At 45.3% G+C, this 27,593-nt stretch overlaps 1 protein-coding gene across 1 annotated transcript in view; it reads right to left on the bottom strand.

The window, feature by feature from the left end:
- The window catches only part of utrn (utrophin), a 560,528-nt gene that overhangs the window by 251,187 nt on the left and 281,748 nt on the right, over positions 1 to 27,593 (bottom strand). Inside the window, 6 exon segments of the mRNA XM_038808060.1 lie at positions 4,781 to 4,986; positions 10,175 to 10,292; positions 11,747 to 11,985; positions 12,245 to 12,359; positions 23,401 to 23,502; positions 25,439 to 25,600. Coding sequence (XP_038663988.1) covers positions 4,781 to 4,986; positions 10,175 to 10,292; positions 11,747 to 11,985; positions 12,245 to 12,359; positions 23,401 to 23,502; positions 25,439 to 25,600 — 942 coding nt within the window.

Below are 27,593 nucleotides of genomic sequence, written 5' to 3'. Positions count from 1 at the left end.
ACCGTTAGATATATTTGGGTTACTACAGATAAAATATCCTGATGCTGTCATGATTGATTGTTTAATGGAAGTTCTGGCAGGGGGTGCAGGAGCAAGGATATTTCTCGGACTGTATATGATGAATTAGTTATGTATAGAATGCTATAAGCTGTCAGATTTTGGATAACATTTTTAAAAATTCATTACTATAGTGATTAGGGGCTGATTTAGCAGTGGGATAACAGCTGGCTTGTAAAGCAGAACAAGACCAGCAGCGCGGGTTCAATTCCCGTACCGGCCTCCCCGAACAGGTGCCTGAATGTGGCGACTAGGGGCTTTTCACCGCAACTTCATTGAAGCCTACTTGTGACAATAGACGATTATTATTATTACTTTTCATTTTTTGAGAGTAGTTGTTACAATTATGACTTTCATAGGATTGCTATGTTTTGGGACTGTGACTTTAATATCAGGTAAAATGAAGGTGAAATCACGTGACCAGTTCTGAAGTCTGCCTCACAGCAGGCCATGGGCAATTTGATTAAATAGGAATAAGATTGCTTTACTGGGAAGAAGGTGCAGTGTTTAAAACAATGGCAGCAGCGAATGTGCTAACAGTGGGTAGACTGGGAGTCTCCAAAGTTCCAGGAAAGCATTGAGAATGTTGGATTCTAAACTGTTGAGCTTTAAATTGCATATTTACTTCCAAGATGAAAGAAATGCTAACCTTTATTTCAGTAAGAAGTCTTACAACACCAGGTTAAAGTCCAACAGGTTTGTTTCAAACACGAGCTTTCGGAGCACGGCTCCTTCTTCAGGTGATTCACCTGAAGAAGGAGCCGTGCTCCGAAAGCTCGTGTTTGAAACAAACCTGTTGGACTTTAACCTGGTGTTGTAAGACTTCTTACTGTGCTCACCCCAGTCCAACGCCGGCATCTCCACATCATAGCAACCTTTATTTCAACCTGGATCTAAAGTCCATGTGATTCACGTTGCCATGGAATTGGGCTTTGAGAGTAGAAGTGTTTCTAAGATACCCCATAAAACTTGGCTTGGGCCACTGTCTGTGCGGAGTCTGCACGTTCTCCCAGTGTCTGCGTGGGTTACTTCCGGGTGCTCCGGTTTCCTCCCACAAGTCCAGAAAGAGATGCTGTTAGGTGAATTGGACCTTCTGCATTCTCCCTTAGTGAATCCGAACAGAAACCATAGTGTGGTGACATGGGGATTTTCATAGTAACTTCACTGCAATGTTAATGTAAGCCTACTTGTGACACTAAGAATATTATTATTATTACTAGTTAGTCTACCGGGGTCTGAAGGGGAAAAAAAAAGAGCAGCTGGAGGTGGAAAGCCTCTTTGATTAACCGCATCGGAGTGCATATGGAATCATGAATTTGCAGTACGAAGGAGTCCATTCAGCCCTTAGAAAGAGCGCTCTACAGAAGCCCATTCCCCGATCCCGTCCCCCCATAACCCAATCTAACCTTTTGGACTTGCAGGCCAATTTAGCATGGCCAATTCACCTAACCTGCACATCTTTGGACTGTGGGACAAAACCGGAGCAAGCGGAGGAAACCCACGCAGACATGGGGGAGAAAATGCAAACTCTGCAGTCACCGAGGCCGGAATTGAACTGGGTCCCTGAAGTTGTGAGGCACCAGTGCTAATCACTGTGCCGTTCTGATTGTTCTAATTGAAAAGACCAAATTAGTGAGGAGCTAAAGAAACCTGGGAAGATTAGCCTTGTTCCTGCAAGAGGGAGGACCTCCGGCAATACTCTCAACTTGAAGGACAATGTAGGATTAGAAATTCCCAAGCTAAGAAAGGAAGAGAATACAAGTAAACTTTTGGGAGCGAAGAATCATTTTAGACTGATTCTGGGAGAATTACATATCCAATTAAAGGATAGTATAATATATAACTGGTAGTGTGTTTTTAAGGTTGTGTTAACATTTCTGCTCTGTTGTTTAAACAATAAATTGTCTACAAAAGCAGTAGTGTAGTGTTTTTAGTCTTACAGTAAATTTCTTACTGTAAAATGTGAAATCAATGTGTCATCCATTTGGCTATTAACTAGAAGCTCCAAGTCGGAACCCCCGGCTGGGGTTGAGGAGATGGGGCAATTTTTGGATCGGTTGGAGTTTCTGAGGGTGGAGGAGGACCTGGTGGAGGGACTGGGAGCCCCAATTGAGATTGAGGAAGTTATCAAGAGGCTGGAGGGAATGCAGTCGGGCAAAGCTCCGGGGCCAGACGGCTACCCGGTGGAACTTTATAAGAAGTTCTCCGGGATATTGAGCCCACTGCTGGTGAGGACGTTTAACGAGGCTAGAGAGAAGGGAATCCTCCTCTCAACAATGTCGCAAGCCTCGATTTCACTTATTCTTAAACAAGAGAAGGACCCTGAGCAGTGTGGGTCATATAGGCCGATCTCGCTTTTAAATGTAGATGCCAAGTTGTTGGCTAAGATACTGGCTACAAGGATAGAAGACTGTGTTCCGGGAGTGATAGGGAAAGACCAGACGGGATTCGTTAAGGGCAGACAGCTCAAGGCCAACTTGCTGAGGCTTCTAAATATTATGATGCCCTCAGAGGAGAGGCGGAGGTGGTGGTAGCGATGAACGCGGAGAAGGCCTTTGATCGGGTGGAATGGGAGGCGCAGTGAAGATTTGGGTTTGGAGAGGGCTTTATTGGCTGGGTGCGGTTGCTCTACCAGGCGCCTGTAGCAAGCGTACGTACGACCCGGCTGGGGTCAGGATATTTCAAATTACATCGAGGGACAAGGCAAGTGTGCCCCCTCTCCCCATTATTGTTTGCTCTAGCTATAGAGCCACTGGCCACGGCGCTAAGAGCTTCGAGGAACTGGCAGGGGCTGGTTCGGGGGGATGGGAGCATCGGGACTCGCTCTATGCGGACAATTTGCTTTTGTACATTTCCAACCCGCTGGAGGGGATGGGAGAGGTCATGTGGATCTTGGAGGAATTTGGCAGTTTTTCGGGGTATAAATTGAACATGGGGAAAAGCGAAATGTTTGTGATTCAGGCTGGAGGGCAGGAGGAGAGACTGGGGGAGCTGCGCTTAGAATGGTAGGTAAGAACTTTCGCTATCTGGGAATCCAGGTGGCTCGGAAATTGGAGGTACTGCATAAGCTTAATCTTTCCCGGTTGGTAGAGCAAATGGAATGGGACAAAATCCTGTTGTCACTGGCGGGGAGGGTTCAGACCGTGAAAATGATGGTCCTCCCCAGATTTCGGTTTGTCTTTCAGTGCCTCCCCATCTTCATCCCCAAGGCCTTTTTCAAGCAAGTGAACAAGATCATCTCAGGCTTTGAATGGGCGAATAAAACCCCTGCTGGTGAAGAGAATGTGGTTGGAGCGTAGTCGGGGGGAGGGTGGGTTGGCGCTGCCGAACTCCTGCAACTACTACTGGGCGGCTAACATCTTGTAAAGGCACCAGTCTGGGGGCATTGGTAACGGCACCTCTGCCGTTCTCGCCGGCCCGGTACTCCACAAGTCCAGTGGTAGTGGCAGCTCTGAGGATCTGGGGAAAATGGAGGAGGCATAAGAAGGTGGAAGGTGCATCGGTCTGGACCCCGATTTGCAACAACCAGAGGTTTGCACCGGGCAGGCTGGATGGTGGGTTCCAGAGCTGGCAGAGGGCAGGAATTAGGAGGATGGGGGATCTATTTATAGACGGGGGTTTTCCCAGCTTGAAGGTGCTGGAGGATAAATTTAAACTACCTCCCGGGAATGGTTTTAAATATTTGCAAGTGCGAGACTTCCTGAGAAAACAGGTGCCGGCCTTTCGGCTGCTGCCGCCATGGGGGATACAGGATAGAGTAGTGCCCTGTACCTGGGTAGGGGAGGGGAAAGTGTCGGATATCTGTTGGAGGCGGAGGAAACCCCGGTGGAGGAGCTTAAGGGCAAGTGGGTGGACGAGCTAGATGGCGAGTTAGAGTCAGGTCTATGGGCGGACGCCCCAAGCAGGGTCAATTCCTCCTCTTCATGTGCCAGGCTTAGCCTAATACAATTTAAGGTGGTCCACCGGGCACATATGACGGCGGCGAGGATGAGCAGGTTTTTCGGGGTAGAAGATAGATGTGTGAGGTGTGCGGGAACCCCAGCAAACCATGTCCACATGTTCTGGGCATGCCCAAAGCTCAAGAGGGTTTTGGCAGGGGTTTGTGAAGGCAATATCCACGGTGCTAGGAACCCGGGTGGCGCCGAGTCCAGAGGTAGCGATCTTTGGAGTGTCAGAAGATCCGGGTGTTCAGGGAGTGAAAGAGGCCGAGGTCCTGCCTCCCTGATGGCCCGGAGGCGATCTTGTTAATGTGGAGGGACTCAAAGCCCCCGTGTGTCGAGATCTGGGTTACTGACATGGCTGGGTTTCTCAGGCTTGAGAAAATAAAGTTTGCCTTAAGAGGGCCAATGTTGGGGTTCTCTCGGAAGTGGCAGCCGTTCATCGATTTTCTCTGGAAAATTAAAATGTCAGCAGAAGCAGTATACGGTTGGGGGGGGGGGGGGGGGGGGGGGGGGGAAGAAAGGTGTTGGCTGGTTGTGGTGTGTGAAGATTGAGTCGGTGGGGAAATGCTTATTTTACCATGTCAATGTCATTGTTTTTGTTGTTGTTATAAAAATTTGCAAATACTTTAATAAAAATATTTTTTTTTAAACTAGAAGCTCCAATTTATTTTTTTAATTATCACTTTCTACAGAGATCGGAACACAATCTACAGTGGTCAAGATGTTCCCTCTGCTAACAGACTATGTAGCTCACTCAAAAAGCTGCTTGGAGACGAAGTTACCTTGCTTTCTGCTAGCTGTGGGGCAAGTGGGTCTGAAGTGACCTGGAGCATGGACTGCAGGCGAATCTCACTTTGACCAACCAGCCGCTCAGTTGCCTGCAACTCCTCCTCCCACTGTATGCTGTCACTGAGCAGCTCTTCCAGCTGCTGCTGCCGTGCTTCCAGTCTGTGCTGTGTGTTATCCCATTGGTTTTGGACCCTCACCACTGCACAAAAACATCAAAAGGAGATAAATACATGCAGGCAGATCCTACTTAAAAGTACATCATCACTGAACTCTGCAGCCTTTCTTGTGTGTCTCCAAATCTAAAAACACATGCAGGATATACTACTTTTAATCTTGATTTTTGGAACATCTTCCTGAAAATCTGATTAAAATATTATATTCACAACTATGCACCACATGGCTTTAAAACACATGGGAAAGCCATCATCTGAAAGTCCCCTTGCAAGTCAATACCATCCTGACCTGGAACTATAACACCATTCCTTCATTGTTGCTGGATCAAAATCCTGGAATTCACTTTTTTAAAAATAAAATCATATACAATTATACAATAGAATACAAACAATTTGTTATTTTAAAAAATGACAACCCTAAACCCCCATGACCCAACAAACCCCCCCCAACCATCCGCTCTCCGAACCAAACCCCCTCTAGTTGCTGGACACGATAAAATGCTGAAGGAAGGTGATGAACGGCTTCCACCCGAGTGGAACCCTTCCTCCGACCCTCTAATGACATATTTTATCTTTTCCAGTCTGAGAAATTCCCCCAAACACGCCAAGGCCTTAGGTGGCACCAATGACCTCCACCCAAACCGTCCTCCCCTCCAGGAGCACGGCGAGTCCAACACCCCAAAAATCGCCATCAATGGACACGGCACCAACCTGACGCCCACAATCTCCGACGTGGTCTCAAAAAGGACACCCAAAACTCAACATCTTGGGGCAAGACCAGAACATGTGTGAATGATTTACCAGCACCCTCAAACAACACTCACACCTGTCCTCTATTTCAGGGAAGAACCCACTCAAGCACGCTCTAGTCAGGTGAGCTCTTGAGAAATCCTTTAAACTACATCAGGCTCAGTCACGATCAAGTCCTTAAAGAAGGTATGAACGGATTCCACCTGGAATAGAACCTTTCCTCCAACCCTTTAATGGCACTGAGTCTTTTCCAGAGGTGGAATTCACTCTGTGCAAGGTCTCATTCCACAACCCTCCCTCCAGGCCCAGCTCCTCCTCCCACTTCCCCTTTACTTCCAAGGGTGCTATCCTGTCTCCAACAACCACCCATATATATTGTATATCTTCACATCCCCTACCACACCTCAAGATAACATCCTGTCCGTAAATGTAGGTCTGGTAACCATGGGAACGAAGACAGTTCCTTCCTTATGAACAAAGTTTTGCACATGCATATACTTAAACTAAGTCCCTTAAGAACATTAAGAACCTTAAGAACAGAGGGATATGGGCATGCAGGTCCACAGTTCCTAAAAGTGGCAACACAGGTGGCCAAGGTGATTAAGAAAGCATATGACATACTTACCTTCATCAGCCGGGATACTGAGTACAGGAGTTGGGAAATTATGTTGCAGTCAAATAAAATCTTGGTTAGGCCGCATTTGGAGTATTGCGTGCATTTCTGGTCACCACGTAATCAGAGGAACGTGGAAGGTTTTGAGAGAGTGCAAAGAATGTTCACCAGGATGTTGCCTGGTCTTGCAGGTGCTGGCTATGAGGAGAGGTTGAATAAACTGGGATTGTTTTCACTAGAAAGACGGAGGCTGAGGGGAGACCTGATAGAGGTCTACAAAACTATGAGAGGCATAGACCGGGTGGATAGTCAGAGGCTTTTTCCAAGGGTAGAAGTGTCAGTTACAAGGGGACACAGGTTCCAGGTGAGAGTGGGAATGTTTAAGGGAGATGAGCGGAGTGCGTTTTTCACGTAGAGAGTGGTGGGTGCCTGGAACACAATGCCAGAGAATGCGGTGGAAGCAAGCACATTAGCAACATTTAGGAGGCATCTGGATGGGTGTATGAATAGGGAAGAAATAGAGGGATACAAGCCAAGTAAGGGCAGAAGGTTTTATTTTAGTTAGAGCATCATGATCGGCACATGCTTGGAGGGCCAAAGGGCCTGTTCCTGTACTGTACTTTTCATTGTTCTCTTTGCTCTTTGATTCCAGGCCCAACCAAAATGACTGCCGTCACCACCCTCCCGCAAATCCATAAACAAAGAAATCTCCAACACCAGCATTCTACCCCCCCCCCCCCCCACCCCCCAAACCCTGCCCCTCCTCGACCTCTATCCTTACCACACAAACAACACCGACCCCCACCCAGGTACCAGCCGCAGGGCCCTTACCCCATTTTGCTCCCATTAACTAGCATACCTGCTTGCAGGATGACCCAACTTGGGAACAAGGGGAGAACAGAATTAAAAACCAAGTATTCCCGCTTTCCCAATCCCTTTTCTAATATGTACATTCTGGGAAGAATGAACCGGCACCCTCCTTCGATGAAACAAGAAACTCTTACCACCATCGGAAACAAAAAGACAGAGTGGCAAAAACACAGAAAAAGGCAGGAAATATGAACATGTAAAATTCAAAATTCCATTACAGCCAACAACCACAATCAGGTCTCTCCCAGTCAATTTTATCCCAAAGTAATTTGCTCCCCCGGCGTATTAAAGTAATGAAATGAAATGAAAATTGCTTATTGCCACAAGTAAGCTTCAAATGAAGTTACTGTGAAAAGCCCTTAGTCGCCACATTCCGCCGCCTGTTCGGGGAGGCTAGTACGGGAATGGTCTCTGTCCTTGAACGTGACTCAGAAGCGAGCCAGGTATACCACTCCGAACCGCACTTAGCTCTTGTAGAGCCTCGCCTTGGCCTTGTTGAACCCAGCTTGTCGTTTTGCCAGTTCTGCCCCGATATCTTGATAAATTCGGATAGCCCTCCCATCTACTCTCTCACATGGCCTTCGCCCACTTTCAAATCTGCTCCGTGTCCAGATATCTATGGAGTCGGACGATGACCGCCCACGGTGGATCCCCAGATCTGGGCTTCCATTACAACGACTAGTGGGCCCGGTCCACCTTGGGAATGTTCACAAAGACCTTCTCGCCCCACCAACGTACTATGTGGCGTTTGTACTTTCAATGCCCTCCAGTAGCCCAGCAATCCTCAGGTTCTGGCATTTGGACCGGTTACCTGGCCAACAACCTTGGTCTTCAATATCTTTTGGGCCTCCGCTTCTGCGTCCGAAGAGGCAATTCGGTCACTGTGGTCCATGACCACCTCTTCCACTTCCTGAATAGTCCAGCACTGCAATTCCAACCGCTGCTTCACTCTATCCAAAGTCACATGAATGGTTGCTACTGCCACCTCAATTGCTTTGGACAGATCCTCCAACATCACTTGTCTTTGCTTCTGGAATTCTCCCTTAAGGAGTTCCACTAATTTCACCATTGTTATTGGGGCAATCGACGACACGGAGGCCCCGCCATTTTCTCTTCCACTCCGCCACGAGGGCCCTCTGTCTGATGAGAGGCCTTTATTCGACTTTTGGCTCATGTTGTATCCTGTAGACATCCCACACCAGAGGAGTAACCAACAAACTTCAATTACTCCACCTTTCTTCCCAAAACTGCACCCATTAACCGGGAAAAAGGGACCGAAAACAAAGTCCCCAAGCAGGAGCCACCTTGCATGTGACCACTCACCTCATAGCCAGCACCGATGTCCGGAATTCCCTTTCTAACAGCACTGTGAGTGTAGCTGGACCACTTTGAATGCAGGGGTTCAAGAAAGTAATTCACCACCACCTTATCAAAGGCAACTAGAGGTGGGAACGAATGCTGACCTTTCCAGCAATGCTCAAAACTCATGAAAGAATAAAAAAACATATTGCTCACTATTCTTATGCACGATTGAGTTCAATAAGAGAATACAATATAATTGTACAATACAATACAATTTGTGACAGCATTAGTCAGTTTGAAAAAAATCCTTCCTAGACCACAGAGTGAAGCAAATTAAAATATCCAGTTTGGAAACACGGCAGTAATCTGCTCCACCTTCATTCACTGCTTTGTTGTTTCTTTTAGCTCCACCTTGCACCAGCATCATCCAGACCTTCCTGTCGCTTGCCATTTCAACTTACTGTCCCGCTCTCACGTCCACGTGTCCATTCTTAACCTTCAACGCTGTTCCAGTGAAGCTCAGCGCAAACTGGAGGAACACATCTCATCTTCCGATTACAATCTTCTAGACTTAACATTGAGTTCAACAACTTCAGACTGTGAACTCTCTCCTCCACCTTCATCCCATTTTTATTTCTATCAATTTATTTTAATTTCTTCTATTGATCGCTTTATCCCTCATCATTGCCCTTTCTCTCTCCTCCCCCCCCCCCCCCCCCCCCCCCCCCCCCCCTCAATCCCACTTGGGCCATCTGTTCCGTTTCTAGTTGCCCTTTGACACGCTGCTAACCTTTGTTCTTCCATTAACACATTGTAATCTCTGTATGTGCCACTATCAGCACCCTTCTTAGCCTTAATCACTCCATTTACATTCCTTTTAATTTTCTGTCCACAACATCTTAGTCAATCTCCACTATCACTGGCCCAACACCCCCCCCCCCCCCCCAACAACAGTATAAATCTGACCCTATTTCCAGTTCTCTCCAGCTTTGACAAAGAGTCATCCAGACTCGAAACGTTAGCTCCCTTCTCTTTCCACCGCTACTTTCAGACCTGCTGCGATTTTCCAGTATATTCTGTTTTTATTTCAGATTTCACCATCTGCAGTAATTTGCTTTTACCAGCACCACCCAGTTCCTCGCACCAGTGTCAAACAATACTTCACTACAGGAAGCTACAGTACACTGTCACAAATATATCATCCAACAACTGGATAATATCGCTGAAACCATTTAACACACAATTTCAAGTCTCTCATTGTATTTTCAAGAATAAAAAAATAACTACAGGCGGTCCCAATTTACAAGAGGTTGTTTTCTCATAGAATTTACAGTGCAGGAGGAGGCCATTTGGCCCATCGACACTGGCTCTTTGAAAGAGCATCCTACCCAAGCCCACACCTCCACCCTATCCCCATAACCCAGTAACCCCACCCAATTAAGGGCAATTTTGGACACCAAGGGCAATTTAGCATGGCCAATTCATCTAACCTGTACATTTTTGTACTGAGAGGGGAAACCGGAGCACCCGGAGGAAACGCACGCAGACACGGGGAGAACCTGCAGACTCCGCACAGACAGTGACCCAAGCTAGGAATCAAACCCGGAACCCTGGAGCTGTGAAGCAACTGTGCTAACAACTATGCTACCGTGCTGCCCAAAGGAAGGAACTTCACTCACATCGCTCAGTAACTGCGGCTCGCTCCGCCAGGTCAGCCGTTTTATTCTTCAGATTCTGAGCCAGAGTGAAAATAGCATCGAGCTGGTGTTGTCTCTGCTCCAAGTCATTCTTTGTAGTCTGTTTGCAAATAATTAACGCGTGAGCACAAACTAAACAAAACCTATTATAATCTCTTGAAGTCAATTCAAACCATCCTCTAACATGATAATCAGGTTAAATATGTAAAATTGACCAAAATTAGAATTTGAAAGTCAAAACTGAGAATAGACAGGATTTAGAAATTAGGATTGCACGAATAGTACCAGCCAGAAAGACATCAATGCTGAATCTGGAAACACCCTGGTTATACAGTGCAGGGGCTGCAATTTTCCCTACGATCTTCCTGATCACGGCTGTGCCATTTAAGGAAAAGTACAGAAAAGCTGCCAGGTTTTTTTTGGGGGGGGGGGGGGGGGGGGGGGGGGGTCTCACTATAAAACCCTCCGTTGCTCTGTCTCACTATTAAATCTTCCGCCGCCTTCTCTTACTATTAAACCCTCCGCTGCCCTCTCACTAATAAACATACACCGCCCGTCTCACTACTACACCCTGTGCCATTCTGTCTCACTATTAACCCTCCGCTGCCCTGTCTCACTATTAAACCCTCTGCCGCCATCTCACTATTAAACCTTCCGCCGCCGTCTCACTATTAAACCCTCCGCCGCTATCTCACTATTAACCCCTCCGCCACCCTCATTATTAAACTCTCTGCCACCCTGTCTCACTATTAAACCATCTGCCCTGTTTCACTATTGAACTCCACCACCGTCTCACTATTAAACCCTCCACCGCTGTCTCACTATTAAACTCTCAGCTGCCCTGTCTCACTATTAAACCCACTGCCATCCTGTCTCACTATTAAACCCTCAGCCACCCTATCTCACTATTAAAATTTTAGCCACCATATCTCACTTTTAAACCATCAGCCACCCTGTCTCACTATTAAACCCTCTCCTCTGCTGCCCTGTCTCACTATTAAACCCTCAGCTACCCTATTTCACTATTAAACGTTTAGCCACCCTATCTTACTATTAAACCCTCAGCCACCATATCTCACTATTAAACCATAAGCCACCCTGTCTCACAATTTACCCCTCCATCGTCCTGTCTCACTATTAGACGCTCAGCCATCCTATCTCACTATTAATCCTTCTACAGCTTGCAATCTCTACCAAATCTTCTCCATTTTGTCCATCTCTCTCCAAAATCTTGTACAACTCAAGTCTATGAATCACTCTGATCCTCCTCCACTGATTGGCCAGATTGAAACTACTTTGTGCTAATCTTGAAAGCCAGTTGATGTAGTAAAGTACTTGAGACAATTTTTCTCAGTCTTGCATTTATTCACAATGACACAACTCCAAACTCAATCTATAATTTCAATAATATCTCTTTAAATGTGCACAAGTGAAACCCCAGATAAAGCCTGTATACAATTCAACATAATTTATATACAAGTAACACACGTGAAATTTCATTATGTTAAAGACACAATATACAATTTAGAGTTATCACGCAGTTGTTTTCCATACCTTCAGGCGTACAATAGTTTTATTAATTTCTTCCAGGTCGCCAACAGTAATTATGTTTGATTTGATCATCTGATCAATGAGTGTCAACCAGTCAATGAGCTCCAGTGCAGATTTGTTCAAATCCGCTGGCATCAATGATTCAGAATCTGGAGGGAAGGCATCCCGCAGAAGCAGGTGAGTGGCTCCAGGAGAAGGAGGCGTTGCTGACACCAGGGTCACTGTTTGAACAGTGGAGTGAACTAAGAGAACATACAAAGAAAAAGATGGGAAAAGACTATCTGACTTATCCACACTCACCCAGACCATTACAGTCAAACATTTAGCAACACCTTTCAACCACTCAAATTCTCTGCTGAACAGTCATTGACCTGATATGTTAATTTTGTTTCTCTCTTTATGGACACTGCTGAGTATTTCAAACATTCACTTTTTCTATTTCATATCCCTACCATCCACAATGTTTTGCTTTTGTATTATGATTTTAAGAATTTTCCTCACCTTTAACCTTTGGTTGTGACATAGATTGACTGGTTCCCATGACGGACTGCTGACTAAGATCTTTCAAAGCAGTGTTAAGAGTTTTCCAGTCGACAGATAGCTGCGCCACCTTACTCTGCACAAAGATTAGACAAAAAACATTTTCATAACATGGAAACAATCTTCATCCATTTCTCATTTTCACTCCCATAACCTTTCAATTCCTCAGAATTCTGCCAACGTTAAGACTCCATGGAATCCAAGCTTTTTATTTCATGCTATTTCAGCTCATGAGCCTCAAATCCAAGCATACAGTTTAATGCCCTTCCCTTATTTCCCAAGTCCCAATACTAACTGATCCTGGTTTTTGATTTTGAATTTATCTACCAATGAATCACTAGCGCGAAGAACAGCCTTTCAGATCCATAAAATTCAAACAGGTCAAATCAACAGCTAAAAAACAGAACTGAAAGAAGGTCAATTAAAAGTCTGTCAATTTTAGCTTTGAACATATTTTATAATAATAACAACCTTTATTATTGTCACAAGTAGGCTTACATTTATCTTGCAATTAAGTTACTGTGAAAATCCTCTCATCGCCACATTCCGGTGCCTGTTCGGGTACACTGAGGGAGAATTCAGAATGTCCAATTCACCTAACAAATACATCTTTCGGGACTTGTGGGAGGAAACCAAGCACCCAGAGGAAACCCACACAGACACCGGGAAAACGTGCAGACACTGCATAGTCAGTGACCTGAGACCCTGGTGCTGTGAAGCACCAGTGCTAACCACTGCACTACCATGCCACCCACTGCCTTGCTCGATTAAATTGTGTATTTCTAAATTCTCTGCTATTGCATCCTTTATTTTCCCAATGACATATTAAGCTAACTGGCCCAAACGTGTGGTGGAGGCAGGTTCAATCAAGACATTCAAGAGGGAATTGAATGTGCATGAGTACCGAGAGAAAACGGGGGAATGGCACTCAGTAAATTTCTTCTTCAGAGAGCCAGCATAAATACGATGATCTGAATGGGTTCTTCCATTCTGTAACCATTCAGTGACTACTTGTATTGGAGGTGACTCATCAAATGTTCATTAGATTTGTCCACATGACAGGAAGCTGAGTATATTCTGTGGAGTTTATAAGAATGAGAAGTGACCTCAATTCAGCATACAAGCGTCTGAATGGACTTGACAGAGTGGGTACCCTAAAGCCAGTGTTCTTCAAAGTCGGGGGCCGACCCGCGGGTGGGTCGGGGGCGAGTGTCGGGAGGGTCGCGGAGCCGTTGTCCGCGGCACTTCCGATCGCGGAAATCTCCGCGCAGCAGCCGGCTTTTAATAACGCCGGCTGCAAGGGACCGCGAACATGTTTAAAAAAGGTGGCCACAGAGCGCACGATGATCCGCGTGCACGCGCATTCTACGAACATGTTTTAAAAATTCAGCTGCATTGCGCATGCAATTTTTTTTACATGTTCGCAGAATGCGCATGCGCGCCGATAATCGGGCACACACGTGCAGTGCGGCCGCTTTTTTTTTTTTAAACGGTTGCAACATTTTGGTTTACAAGTTCTGTAGTGGTTTTTATTCATTTATTCAGTTATTTCATTCATTTAATTTCTATTTTTTCATTTATTTTATTCATTTTTTTTACAAGCTCGGGGGGGGGGGTTTATTCATTTTTTTTCATTTATTTTACTCATTTTATTATTTTTTTTTACAAGTTCGGGACGGGGTGGTTTATTTGATCAAAATTTACAGGAAAAATATGCACAGCTTTGGACAGATGGAGACTCCATACTTTCCAACACAAGAAGGCTTCACCTTCATCCAACAGGTCCATTGGAGGAGCGTGTACGAGGGCCAAAGGGGCCCAAAATCATTTCCTCCATTTTTGTCAGCAGCAAACAAGGTAAGAGAAAATGGTGGGTCGCACAGGTTGCGCCAGCGTGGGTCGCGGAGGTCGGCCAGGTTGGGTCCTGAAGGTTGGCCGGTTGGTAAAAATGGGTCCCCGGAAAAAAAGTTTGAAGTACACTGCCCTAAAGCGGTTTCGGCTGGTTGGGGTATCTAAAACACAGGGGCACAGGAACAGGATATGGGGGCCAATAATTTAGGGCTGCGATTAAGAAAATATACTTCACTCAAAGGATTAAGAATCTTTGGAATTCTCTAACCCAGAGGGTATTGTATACTCCAACTTTGAATATATTTAAGGCAGAGTGCAAAGAAATATCATATTTTCCTAATTTCTCTGAGATATACTGTGAAACAGGCTGGTGTGTGGGTGTGACAAATTTAATTAAACTGAAGGCAGTTCGACTGCAAGCTTGAAAACAACAAAAAGAGGTAGGTGTGTGATGTGACCATAAATTCACTAGAGACACGATTGGAAGTAAACTGTGGTTTTAATAGTCTTACAACTGAGCCTGCCTGCGAGCAGAAGAACTGAGAGCAGGCTCACGACTGCAGCACTTCATACTTCCGGTAGTCGGAGGGGCCATGGGCAGACCCATGGGCGGAGCCAAGGGTGGAGCCCCGTACAAGCTCCTCATCTCCCCCTATGGGCAGAGCTGTGCAAAGGCTCACATACAGAGCTCATAATACTATGTAATGCAATACAGTGTGAATTACAACACAGTATGAATTCACCACAGTGTGAAAGCAAGCATGTTGAATTGGAGGTGAGAAAAACTAAAATAAGATACCATTATGCAGCATGAATAAATTTTGCATTAGAAGATAAGGGGGTTAATTGAAGTTTAGCTTTTGTATTTCAAAAGGAAAAGCTACAACTGGCAAAGATCATCAATGAGTAAATCAAAGTATTAAGTTTATTTTTTACCCATAAGAAGTGCCCATAAAAACAACAGGAATTGTTTTTAATCTTCCAGCAATGGTACTTCCTAAGAAATCTAAGAACAACAGATTTAACCATGAAACAGAAAAAACATATTTAAAGAGAAATTGGCCATGATGTCCTGAAGAATGTGGTGTGCTTAGAGAAAGCTGTAAAAAACAGAGTGAATCCTAGCTACCCTCTCAGAGAAAAGTGTTTTGACTGCAAAGTTTTGATACAAGTCTTGGGTGTCCATTAGTGATTGAGGATTGAGAGAGAGAAGCCCTGTGAAACGTCTCCCCTATAGCAGCAGTGGCTGTCCTGTGATAATCATGTTGGGATTTTTATAGATTAAAAAATTTATTGGGATGGTTGCCTGAAAAGGATCGTTTAGCTCGGAGTTCAAAGCTGAAATCTTTTGGGAAATGTTTATAGAACTACTTTTAATTGTGTAAATGTAATTCTGAATATTAAATTTTTATTTTCTTTGTTAATACATATTTTAATTTAATTTAATTTAATTTAATTTAATTTAATTTAATTTAATTTAATATTTAAAAATTCCAAAAGTGGCATTGGAATTCTTGTACTTACTTCCTCATCATGAAATACAAACTACAAATCATTGTGATAACTTGTCCAAATTTCCCTTTGGAATTTGGGAAGTCCAACAATTACCACCTGCCATATCATAACATGAGACAGATCAACTTTTGGTCTCTTAGAGAATCAAGGGATCTGAGAAGCAGGCAGCAAAGTGGAAGATCGGCCATGACCCTATTGAATGGTGGAATAGGCTCAACTGGCCATCTGGTCTACTCCTGCTTCTGTTTCTCATATTCTTATATAAAAGTTTCCATTGTAGAGTTAGTCATCAATGGAGTAATAATTTGACTATGACACCTTCAGTTTATCACCCAAACAGTCACATTGACCAGATAAATGCTGTAGCGAGAATGCACAGGATGCTCTTTTAAAACCAACTATAGTAAGAGTTCACCCAATTCACAAACCAGAATGATGATGACTAGAGGGAATGTGTGCCTCGGAGGAAGCAACCATTAAATCAGGATCAGAGTGACATTGTGGGGTGGTCCTGGAGCACAAAGCATCAAGGTACAGAAGATAAGGTCAAGCTTGTCATTCTTCACGAGCAAAATTCATTTTGCATAGCATACATCTAGACAATTCCGATACCCATTGAACAGAACTTCGAAAAGAAGATTAGGAAACACCTTGACCACATTTTCTCAAAAATCAAAGCCACTGGGATAATATCCAAGTTTATTCAACTTCCCCTCATAGCTAACACCCTCCAGACGAGGCAACATCCTGGTAGATCTTCTTTGCTCTTTCTCCAAAGCATCCACAACCTTCTGGTAGTGTGCAGACCAGAACTGCACGCAGTATTCCAAATGTGGCATAACTAAAAATTTATATAACTGTAAAGCGACCTGCCAACTCTTGTGCTCAATGTCCCGGCCGATTTTGTTGAAGATTTTGAATTGTTTCTTTAAATGTTTCCTACTGTTCATTTATCACCACACTTTTTTGTCTTTTTACCCAATTAACCGTAGCTAGTTCTCCTCTCAGTCCTATGTAATTGGCTTTGTTTAATTTTAGCGATTCTTGTTTTTGACTGTAATCAGACTGGGATTTGTACACTGACAGCCCTTCCACACTAAGAAAAGCTCCTGCCTACTGCATCTTCCATCATCTTCATCCTCTGTTTACTCCACATTCCCAGTAGTTTTTCCTCTAGCCCCTTCTCACTCTCCTATATGGCGTGTGGAAAATTAGAGTGGTAACCACCCTTCCCCATTTAGTCAAAGATCAGAGGGGAACTACTTTCCCACACAGAGGATAATATCAGACTCTGGAAGGAATTTACACTGCAACCCTACCACTCTTGCCACACCTCTCTTTTTCTTGCCTCCCAATCCCCATTCCCCTCCCCTTTCCCTATGCTACCGCCCACTGAACTCTTGCTCTCCCCGTCCCCAGATCCAATTACTCACCTACTCTATTGCCCAACTTGACCTGAATACTGCAACTGGCCAATTCCACAGGAAGTCAGCTAGTGAATAATTACTAAAGAAAATTTTAACAGACCAACAGTCAGTAGATGAAAAGAGCATTTCACTCAAAGAACATAACACTACAAGAATATATTAATCACTGTGAAATCTCTTTTAGAAATCTAATATTTTCAACCTGATTAATTACCTAAAAACCAAACGGTTGATTATAAATCTGTTAAGTATGCTGGAACATGGCATGAATTGCTAAATACTTATTTAGATACATAGACAGCAAGCTTCGCTTGATGACAGAATGGACTGAGATCATGGTGGGTGGGAAATGGATTTACACCTGAAACTTAAACGGTACACATTCATGAACATCACATGTTGCAACCGGATAAAAGAATCAGAAAGATGATCATCCTAGTTAGCAGTCACATACATAATCCTCACAATGCAGGGAAATAGTAATAGAGGCATTTAGATAATCAACATCCCCCATGAGATTGGCAGTAGTTAATCTGTTCCCAAGGGGACAATTATTTGAGATAATTTATCGCATACCTCCATATAGACACCAACCTGCTCTCAAAAAAAAAGCTCTAAGCTTTAAGGATCCTTAGTTAAACTTGTGTGCTCAATAGAATCATAGAATTTACCGTGTAGGAGGCGGCCATTTGGTCCATCGGGTCTGCACCGGCCCTTGGAAAGAGCATCCTACCTAAGCCCACCTCCATCCTATTAACCCAGTAACCCCACCTAACCCTTTTTTTTTGGATACTAAGGGCAATCCAGCATGGCCAATCCACCCAACCTGCACATCCTTGGACCGTGGGAGAAAACCGGAGTACCTGGAGGAAACCCACACAGACACGGGGAGAATCTGCAGACCCATGTCGTGAATCGAACCCAGGACCCTGGAGCCACGAAGCAACTGCGCCAACCACTGTGCCACCGTGCCCTCCATTGTGAGGATAGGGTGGGGCAGTGAGTCTGGGCAGGGTGTTCTTTCGGTCACTGCAGGCTTGATGGGCCGAATGGCCTCCTTCTGCACTGTAGGGATTCTATGAACTTGGGGGTTTGGAATGTGCTGTTGAAAGACCCTTGGTGAGTTAGCACAGTGCACTTTGTAGATGGTACACAGTGTCGCACTGGTGATGTGAGTGAACATTTAACAAAGGGGTACTGCTCAACTAGGCTGATTTATGGTGTTAAGCTTGTGTTGTTAGGGCTACGCACAACCAAGCAACTAGGGAGTGTTCCATAACACTCTTGACTTGTGACTTGGAGAAAGTGTGGATAAGCTTTGGGAATCGAGTCACTCATTGCAGAATTTCCAATCTCTGACCTGGTCTTATAAACCGCAATATTAATGTAGCTGGTCTAGCTAAGATTCTAGTCAATGGTTTCATTTCATTTCATTCCAGGATCATATTTTAACCACAGACCTGATTGTGGAATTTCAAAGCACCTTACAGAATGCACATTATCCTCAATTTCCAGCACTTTCTGATTCATAGAATTTACAGTGCAGAAGGAGGCCATTTGGCCCATCGAGTCTGCACCGGCTCCTGGAAATAGCACCCTACACAAGATTAACACCTCCACCCTATCCCCATAACCCAGTAACCTCACCCAACACTAAGGGCAATTTTGGACACTAAGGGAAATTTCTCATGGCCAATCCACCTAACCTGCACATCTTTGGACTGCGGGAGGAAAACGGAGCACCCGGAGAAAACCCACGCATACACGGGGAGGATGTGCAGACTCCGCACAGACAGTGACCCAAGCCGGAATCGAACCTGGGACACTGGAGCTGTGAAGCGATTGTGCTATCCACAATGCTACCGGGGTTCATGGGGTTCAATACCTGTTACTACAGCACGTTAAGTAATGTACCTACGAGGGACCACCAATGGCAATATCTAACCTAGTGTACATCTGGTCTAGTCAATTGATTGCGAGGTCTTTGAGCTCCTGCGCAAGTTTGGCTTTGTGCGAGCATTCAAGGCATAGATGTCAGTGTTGGGTGCAGAATAATAACAATAATAATAATCGCTTATTGTCACAAGTAGGCTTCAATAAAGTTACTGTGAAAAGCCCCTAGTCTGCACATTCCGGGTCGGGTAGGCTGGTACGGGAATTGAACCCGCGTTGCTGGCATTGTTCTGCATTACAAGCCAGCTGTTTAGCCCACTGTGCTAAACAGAAGTCCTGCTTTGTATTGTGGCAGAGCAAAACGGGATAAGTCAAACGCAAAATAAAGTCTCTGCTACTTCGCCTCTCAATGTATGTCCACTCACTAACTGCTTTACCAACAATTTCTGATTATTCCGAGTCCCAAAAAAATTGACAGTTTGATGCACAAAATAAGATTATAGCCTTCCTACACTATTTCTGAAATGTTTAATATTCCAAAATGCAGGGTCAAAAGTTTCTGTATTAATATTTCTCAAGTTTCAAAAAAGAAGCATCAAGATATAATGGATATTATATAATAGCGATCTGTTTGAGTTTAATATTTATACAATACTGTCAGTATTTAGTGATGAGGAAATATTTTCCCAGGCTGCAGTTACTCTTGCAAAATTAATGATGAGGATCATTTGAGCATTTGATTTGAATCAAAGCTAGATGTTGCGCAAGGAAGATTGTTGCTTGCAGTGCAAGTGAGAGATCAGCTATGACAGAGCTGTTTTATTTAATCCATTACCCTGTATTGGAGTAATAGCATTGAAACCATAATTCAGAGATAAGCTGTGCTTTTAAGTAAACTCATTAGCTCATTGTAATTATCTGATTGCACTGTTTAAAATATTTCTTAGAATTGGATGAAAATTTGAAGAAAGTACATGGCTATGGGGATCGACCAGAGGGGGTGGGACTGAATGGATTACTCTGCGAAGAGCGGGCATGGACTTGATGGGCTGAATGACCTCCTTCTGGGCCATGAATGACTCCATAACTCTACTCCCCAACATAACCATACAGGAACAGAAGTAGGCCATTCAGCCCATCGGACCTGGTCCACATTCAATTAGCTCATGGCTGGTAATCTGCCTCAACACCACTTGCCCATACTTTCTCCACATCCCTTGATGTAATTCGTCTCCAGGAATCTATCGATTTCTTTCTTGAATATGCTCAATTATTAATTTTCCAAAACCCTCTGGGGAAGAAAATTCCAAAGATTCGCGACCCTGTAATTTAAAAAATTCCTCCCATCTCAGTCATAGAACATAGAACGATACAGCGCAGTACAGGCCCTTCGGCCCTCGATGTTGCACCGACATGGAAAAAATATAAAGGCCATCTAACCTACACTATGCCCTTATCATCCATATGCTTATCCAATAAATTTTTAAATGCCCTCAATGTTGGCGTGTTCACTACTGTTGCAGGTAGGGCATTCCACGGCCTCACCACTCTTTGCGTAAAAAACCTACCTCTGACCTCTGTCCTATATCTATTACCCCTCAATTTAAGGCTATGTCCCCTCGTGCTAGCCACCTCCATCCGCGGGAGAAGGCTCTCGCTGTCCACCCTATCTAACCCTCTGATCATTTTGTATGCCTCTATTAAGTCACCTCTTAACCTTCTTCTCTCTAACGAAAACAACCTCAAGTCCATCAGCCTTTCCTCATAAGATTTTCCCTCCATACCAGGCAACATCCTGGTAAATCTCCTCTGCACCCGTTCCAAAGCTTCCACGTCCTTCCTATAATGAGGCGACCAGAACTGTACGCAATACTCCAAATGCGGCCGTACTAGAGTTTTGTACAACTGCAACATGACCTCATGGCTCCGGAACTCAATCCCTCTACCAATAAAGGCCAACACACCATAGGCCTTCTTCACAACCCTATCAACCTGGGTGGCAACTTTCAGGGATCTATGTACATGGACACCGAGATCCCTCTGCTCATCCACACTACCAAGAATTTTACCATTAGCCAAATATTCCGCATTTCTGTTATTCTTTCCAAAGTGAATCACCTCACACTTCTCCACATTAAACTCCATTTGCCACCTCTCAGCCCAGCTCTGCAGCTTATCTATGTCCCTCTGTAACCTGCAACATCCTTCCGCACTGTCTACAACTCCACCGACTTTAGTGTCGTCTGCAAATTTACTCACCCATCCTTCTGCGCCCTCCTCTAGGTCATTTATAAAAATGACAAACAGCAACGGCCCCAGAACAGATCCTTGTGGTACGCCACTCGTAACTGAACTCCATTCTGAACATTTCCCATCAACCACCACCCTCTGTCTTCTTTCAACTAGCCAATTTCTGATCCACATCTCTAAATCACCCTCAATCCCCAGCCTCCGTATTTTCTGCAATAGCCGACCGTGGGGAACCTTATCAAACGCTTTACTGAAATCCATATACACCACATCAACTGCTCTACCCTCGTCTACCTGTTCAGTCACCTTCTCAAAGAACTCGATAAGGTTTGTGAGGCATGACCTACCCTTCACAAAACCATGCTGACTGTCCCTAATCATATTATTCCTATCTAGATGATTATAAATCGTATCTTTTATAATCCTCTCCAAGACTTTACCCACCACAGACGTTAGGCTCACCGGCCTATAGTTACCGGGGTTATCTCTACTCCCCTTCTTGAACAAAGGGACCACATTTGCTATCCTCCAGTCCTCTGGCACTATTCCTGTAGCCAATGATGACCTAAAAATCAAAGCCAAAGGCTCAGCAATCTCTTCCCTGGCTTCCCAGAGAATCCTAGGATAAATCCCATCCGGCCCCGGGGACTTATCTATTTTCACCTTGTCCAGAATTGCCAACACTTCTTCCCTACGCACCTCAATGCCATCTATTCTAATAGCCTGGGTCTCAGCATTCTCCTCCACAATATTATCTTTTTCAGTCTTAAATGACCTACCGCTTATTCGGAGATTATGTCCCCTGGTTCTCGACTCACCAGCCAGGGGAAACATCCTATCGACATGTAGCCTGTCATGCCCTGTAAGAATTTTGTAAGTTTCAATGAAATCACTGCTAATTCTTTGAAACTCTAAACAATACAGGCCCAGTTTCCTCAATTTTTGCTCTTAAAACAATCTTGTCATCCCAGGGATTAATCTGGTGAACCTCAATTGCACTCCCTCTATGACAGGCACATCCCTCCTTAGATAAAGAGGCCACAACTGTACATAACATTCCAGCTGCGGTCTCACCAAGGCTCTACATGCTTCTTATTGCTACGGACCAAGTGCTAGAAAATGGTTTAGAATAAGTAGGTGCTTGATGGCTGGCTCAGACACAATAGATCAAAAGAGTCTCTTTCTGTGCTGTAAAACTTTACACTTCTCGGGCTCTACTCAAATGAAAGCCAACGACAATTTGCCTTTCTTATTAATTGTTGCATGCTGGTTTTTAGTGACCCATGAACAAGGACACCCAGGTATGTCCCTTTGGATACAAACACTTCGCAACCTCTCACCATTTAAAATGTCACATAGATCACACCACAAGGAGCCTCTGGACAACAAGGAGCCTCTGGACAACAAGGAGCCTCTGGACAACAAGGAGCCTCTGGACAACAAGGAGCCTCTGGACAACAAGGAGCCTCTGGACAACAAGGAGCCTCTGAACAAGGAACTTCTAAACAACAAAGAACCTCAAGACAATAATGAGAATCTCACAACTCATGGGTTCAAAAAAAGAGACTTTCATTTATATAGTGCCTTTCATAACTATTAGATATCCAAAAGTGCTTTCGAGTCAATGATGTACTTTTGAAGTGTGGTCAGTGTTGTCGAGTAGAAAATTTTGTAGCCAATTTGCGCACAGCGAGCTCTTAAAAAAACAATGTGATCTTAATCTTAATTGAGATAAATATCGACAGGATACTCGGGATAACTCCACTGCCCTGCGTCTAAACAGGGTCATGGGATTGTTTTGTCCACCCGAGAGGAAAGGCAGGGCCTCAATTTAATGCCTCATTCAAAAGATGGCACCTCCAACAATGCAGCACACCCTCACTAGTGCACTAGAATGTCAGCCTGATTTCTAGGTGTCCAGGAGGAGGGCTTGACCCCACAACCTTTAGCTCAGAGGCGGGAGTGCTACCAACTGAGCCGCAGTTGACACAAAGTCAAGCCAGGATCTGATCATGGGCTTAAGGTTTTGAAACCAGACCACCAGCCACCTTTTACAGAGTCATCTGATTTACAGCTTCCTCCCATCACAAATGTTGGAATAGCTATGCTCCACAAAAATGTGGAGATAAAAATACATGATATCGTGCATGAATCCTATGGCAGTACAATCCAATTAATTACCTTTTCTTCAGGGAGCAAATGGCTTTTCCTGTCCAACTCTGCAGCTTTAGCGAGAGTTGTCTCAACACCAGTCTGGTGGTCCACCATGGCAGCTTCTAATAACTGATAGAAAGAGTGACTTTGAAATAGTGACCACAACACTGACATAATAAAAAAACAAATATTCTTTCAGTGTTCACTCTTTAAAAAGAAAATTCTCCAGTTGAACAAATTTGCATTTTGATTTGGTTATTATATCCTGTGGCAAATGTATGGGGACACCATTAACAGCAAGTTCCCCTCCAAGTCACTCAGTGACCTGACTTGGAATTAGATTGCCGTTCCTTCAATGAGGCTGGATTAAAATCCTGGAACTCACTAACAGCACCAAAATGTACCTACACAACATGGAGTGCAGCAATTCAAGAAGGAAGCTCACCACCACCTGCTTGAGAGTGATTAAGGATTGGTGATTAATACTGACATTGCCGGTGACACCCAAATGAATGAGTATGTTAAAAACAACCTACTTGTATTTTACAATCATGGATTTCTGTGTCAGCGTTTCAGGTCGAATTTGTTTTCTTCCTCCTTCTCTTATGAAGCTGTTCTGGGAATGGAATTCAACAGGCAGTGGAATACTGCCAATTCACCAGACCGAGCTGTCATGACAGTCAAAAGATGCCAGCATCACAGCTAAACCCATAATTTACTTTCTTCCTACATCTACATTCACACCTGTAGCAAGGGCAATGCAGTCGAAATACAACTGCTTTTTGACCTTTCCATTCCAAGATTTTGGATCCCATTACAGAGCACCCTCAGTCCATAGCACTTGGGCCAATTCCGGAGTCATAGACCCGCACCCCGGCTGGGCCACATGAGAACACATCCCTGCTCAGCAGCCATGGAACTATACCCCAGCTACGAAGCAGCAGAATCATACGTCAACGCCCTGGCAGCACGGCAGCAACCCAGCTCCCCGGCAGCAGAGACGCAGCCCAGGTTCCTGGCAGCACCACGGCAGCCCAGGTCCGCAGAACCACCGGATCGGAGGTCCGCGGAAGCACAACTAGATCCCAATTCCGCGGAGGCACAACCGGATCCCAATTCCGCGGAGGCACAACCGGATCCCAATTCCGCAACAGCACAAGCGGGTCCCAGGTCCGGGGAAGCACAACCGGGTCCCAGGTCCGGGGAAGCACAACCGGGTCCCAGGTCCGGGGAAGCACAACCGGGTCCCAGGTCCGGGGAAGCACAACCGGGTCCCAGGTCCGGGGAAGCACAACTGGGTCCCAGGTCCGGGGAAGCACCACCGGGTCCCAGGTCCGGGGAAGCACCACCGGGTCCCAGGTCCGGGGAAGCACAACCGGGTCCCAGGTCCGGGGAAGCACCACCGGGTCCCAGGTCCGGGGAAGCACCACCGGGTCCCAGGTCCGGGGAAGCACCACCGGATCCCAGGTCCGGGGAAGCACCACCGGATCCCAGGTCCGGGGAAGCACCACCGGATCCCAGGTCCGGGAAGCACCACCGGATCCCAGGTCCGGGAAGCACCACCGGATCCCAGGTCCGTGACTGCACCACCGGATCCCAGGTCCGTGGAAGCTCAACCACAGAAGCAGCATTTCCAGACATCCAGACAGACTAAGCACAGAGGCTGAAGCGTAGCTGTAGTCCATACAGCTCGCTCTTATGGCAGACTGCCTATTTAATTCAATGTCTTATTTTGTATTATCAGATAAAACATACTTAGTCAAATAATCAAACTCTTCATAGAGTGGATAGTGTGCTACACCTTAATATTTTACAAATTATGCGGCGCAGCGATCAGAGACTTTGATTAGCCTACTGCTCTTGGGAACAAGAATCAGCTCTTGATTCTGGTTATGGTCCACCACTGGCCACTTAAATGCCCAACTGGCAATTAATATGGTGGACCTTCCCCAAAGCAGGCAATGTGGTGCTCTTGCCAGCTGCCTTGGCGGTTGGTCAGACTCCCATCACCTGAATTACATTTTTCCATACTTTCTGTACCTATCTCCACTTAAGCAAAACTTACCTGAAGTTGTGTTGTCCCAGGTAAAGGTGATCTACTGGGATGTAGATTCTGCCTGGCAACTATTGCCCAGGTGGACAACCTCTCCAGATTTTCTTTGAAGTGAGTATAGTCCTGAAGCTGAATCTCAATTTCTTTCACTTTAACGGGCAGTTCTTTGCATACCTAAACAGAAGGACAAGACAGTGCATCAAAAGGAAAATTAATTGGAGTCTGCAATAATCAGACAGAATATGAGCTACATACGGTCTAGAGAATAGTAGTTAATCTGAAGTAATCACTTTTGCTACTCCTTTGAGATCTAAATGCCACCTTGCTATGAACATGCGGTCAGCTTCAGATAAATGAATTCAGTCTTGCAGCACCGTTTTCTGGCTCAGAGTTGACTGAATCACAGACTCAGCTCTAATTTACTCGGCAGTCTTTTCAGGCAATGTAGTTTTTACCCCAAAAAGGCTCACTACCTATGGGAAATTATAGATGCTTGACCTTATTTTATTAATTAATTTAAAAAGCATGGTATAGGGGCTTCCAGTGATGGCATATAGGGAGTAGTCGCAAATGAGGTGGCTTCTGCCAGGATACTTTATAATCAGTCCTTATAACACAGATTTTGGGGTTTCTTCAGCTAAAACTTCACCAGTTCAATGGGATTAGGTTCGCACACAAGATAAATGCCCAGAAAGTCCGGGATAAGGAAGTCTGCAAATAGAAATTTGCCGACGGATTCAGAGGCTTCTCTATGTTTTTTGGTTGAGAAATTGGCAGAGGCCACTCCTGCGACACTGGCCATTCCATTGTCGGCCGAGATGCTTACAGGCATCTTGGCAACGGAATTTCAGAAGCAGCAGCGAGCTGTCTCCGAGGACCTCCGCAAATCAATAGAAGAAGCTCTAGCTCCAATTCGATTGCCGTTGCAGAAGACTGATGAGATGGTAACAATGCATGACATGGTGATACAGGGTGTGGAGGTCGCTCTCTCTCTCTCAAAGCAGAGCATCAGGTTGGCTTCTTGGAAGCTGAGATGGCACTGATGGCCAGTGTCAATAAAACACTGAGGGCCAAAGTAGTTGCTGGATTACCCCGTTGGTACTTGCGTCTGCACCTTAACTGCTCTAAGGCTACAGGGTTATGCACCGGGTGTAGGAAGATGAGATTAGTAAGGGCATCTAGGTGTCCTAGGGCTGGCATGGAAAAGCTGGCCGCCTTCGGTGCTGTAGCCGTTCTATGATTCTATAGTTGAAATGGCCGAGTCTGGGCCGGGGAGTGGAGGTGCGGTGGTGGAAGGCACCCAATTTGGCAAGTCACTTGGAATGTAAGGGGGTTAAATGGCCCAATGAAAAAGTCAAGGATATTTCCTCACTTGAAAAGTTTGATTGCAGATGGGGATTCTGGAGACGTATTTGCAGGTCAGGAACTAGACATGGTTACAGATGGGGTGGGAGGGACAGGTATTCTATTCGGGTTTCGATGATAGGGGCCAGGGACAGCAGTTTTGATAAATAAAAGGTTCCATTATCGGTGGCTAAGATCTTGGGTGGCTAAGATCTTGGCAGACCCGAATGGGAGACATGCGATTGTCAGTGATTCTTTGGCGGGCACCTAGGTGGTTTAAGTTTATGTGTATGCAACAAATTGGGATGATACGGCTTTTATTAACAAGTTACTGGCTTCTATTCCTGATTTGGACGCACACCAGCTAATTTTGGCATGGCCGGGGGGGGGGGGGGGGGGGGGGGGGGGGGCACGGGACTTAAATAATGTTTTGGATTCTCGGTTGGATCGATCTACTCTTAAGTCTCTGATCCCCGACTTCCGGTTGCAGCTATGCGGAGCTAGGCCGCACGTTCGGCAGCTCCCGCTAGAAACTGACTTTTGGGCTCTTTTTAGGACCCCCAGCGGTGCTTTATCGACGATTCCCGACGTGGGAAGGGGTCTGCATTAGATTCCCGGGGTTCTATGGTCCGGACCAGGAGTGGGGCGAGCAGAAAAGCGGTGGCAGCGCCTCTGGAAAAGCGGGGGAAGGAAAACAAAATGGCGGCCGGCTGAGCCCTCGAGGAGTGGAGTCAGTGGGCGCAGGAGCAGCAGGAGACTCTGCAGCGCTGCTTTCAGGAGCTTAAGGTAGAGCTGCTGGAGTCGCTGAAGGCTACCACCGGTA

This window comes from Scyliorhinus canicula, chromosome 1 (assembly GCF_902713615.1).
Source record: "Scyliorhinus canicula chromosome 1, sScyCan1.1, whole genome shotgun sequence".
Lineage (NCBI taxonomy): Eukaryota > Metazoa > Chordata > Chondrichthyes > Carcharhiniformes > Scyliorhinidae > Scyliorhinus > Scyliorhinus canicula.
This window is presented reverse-complemented; position numbering and strand designations above follow the sequence as displayed.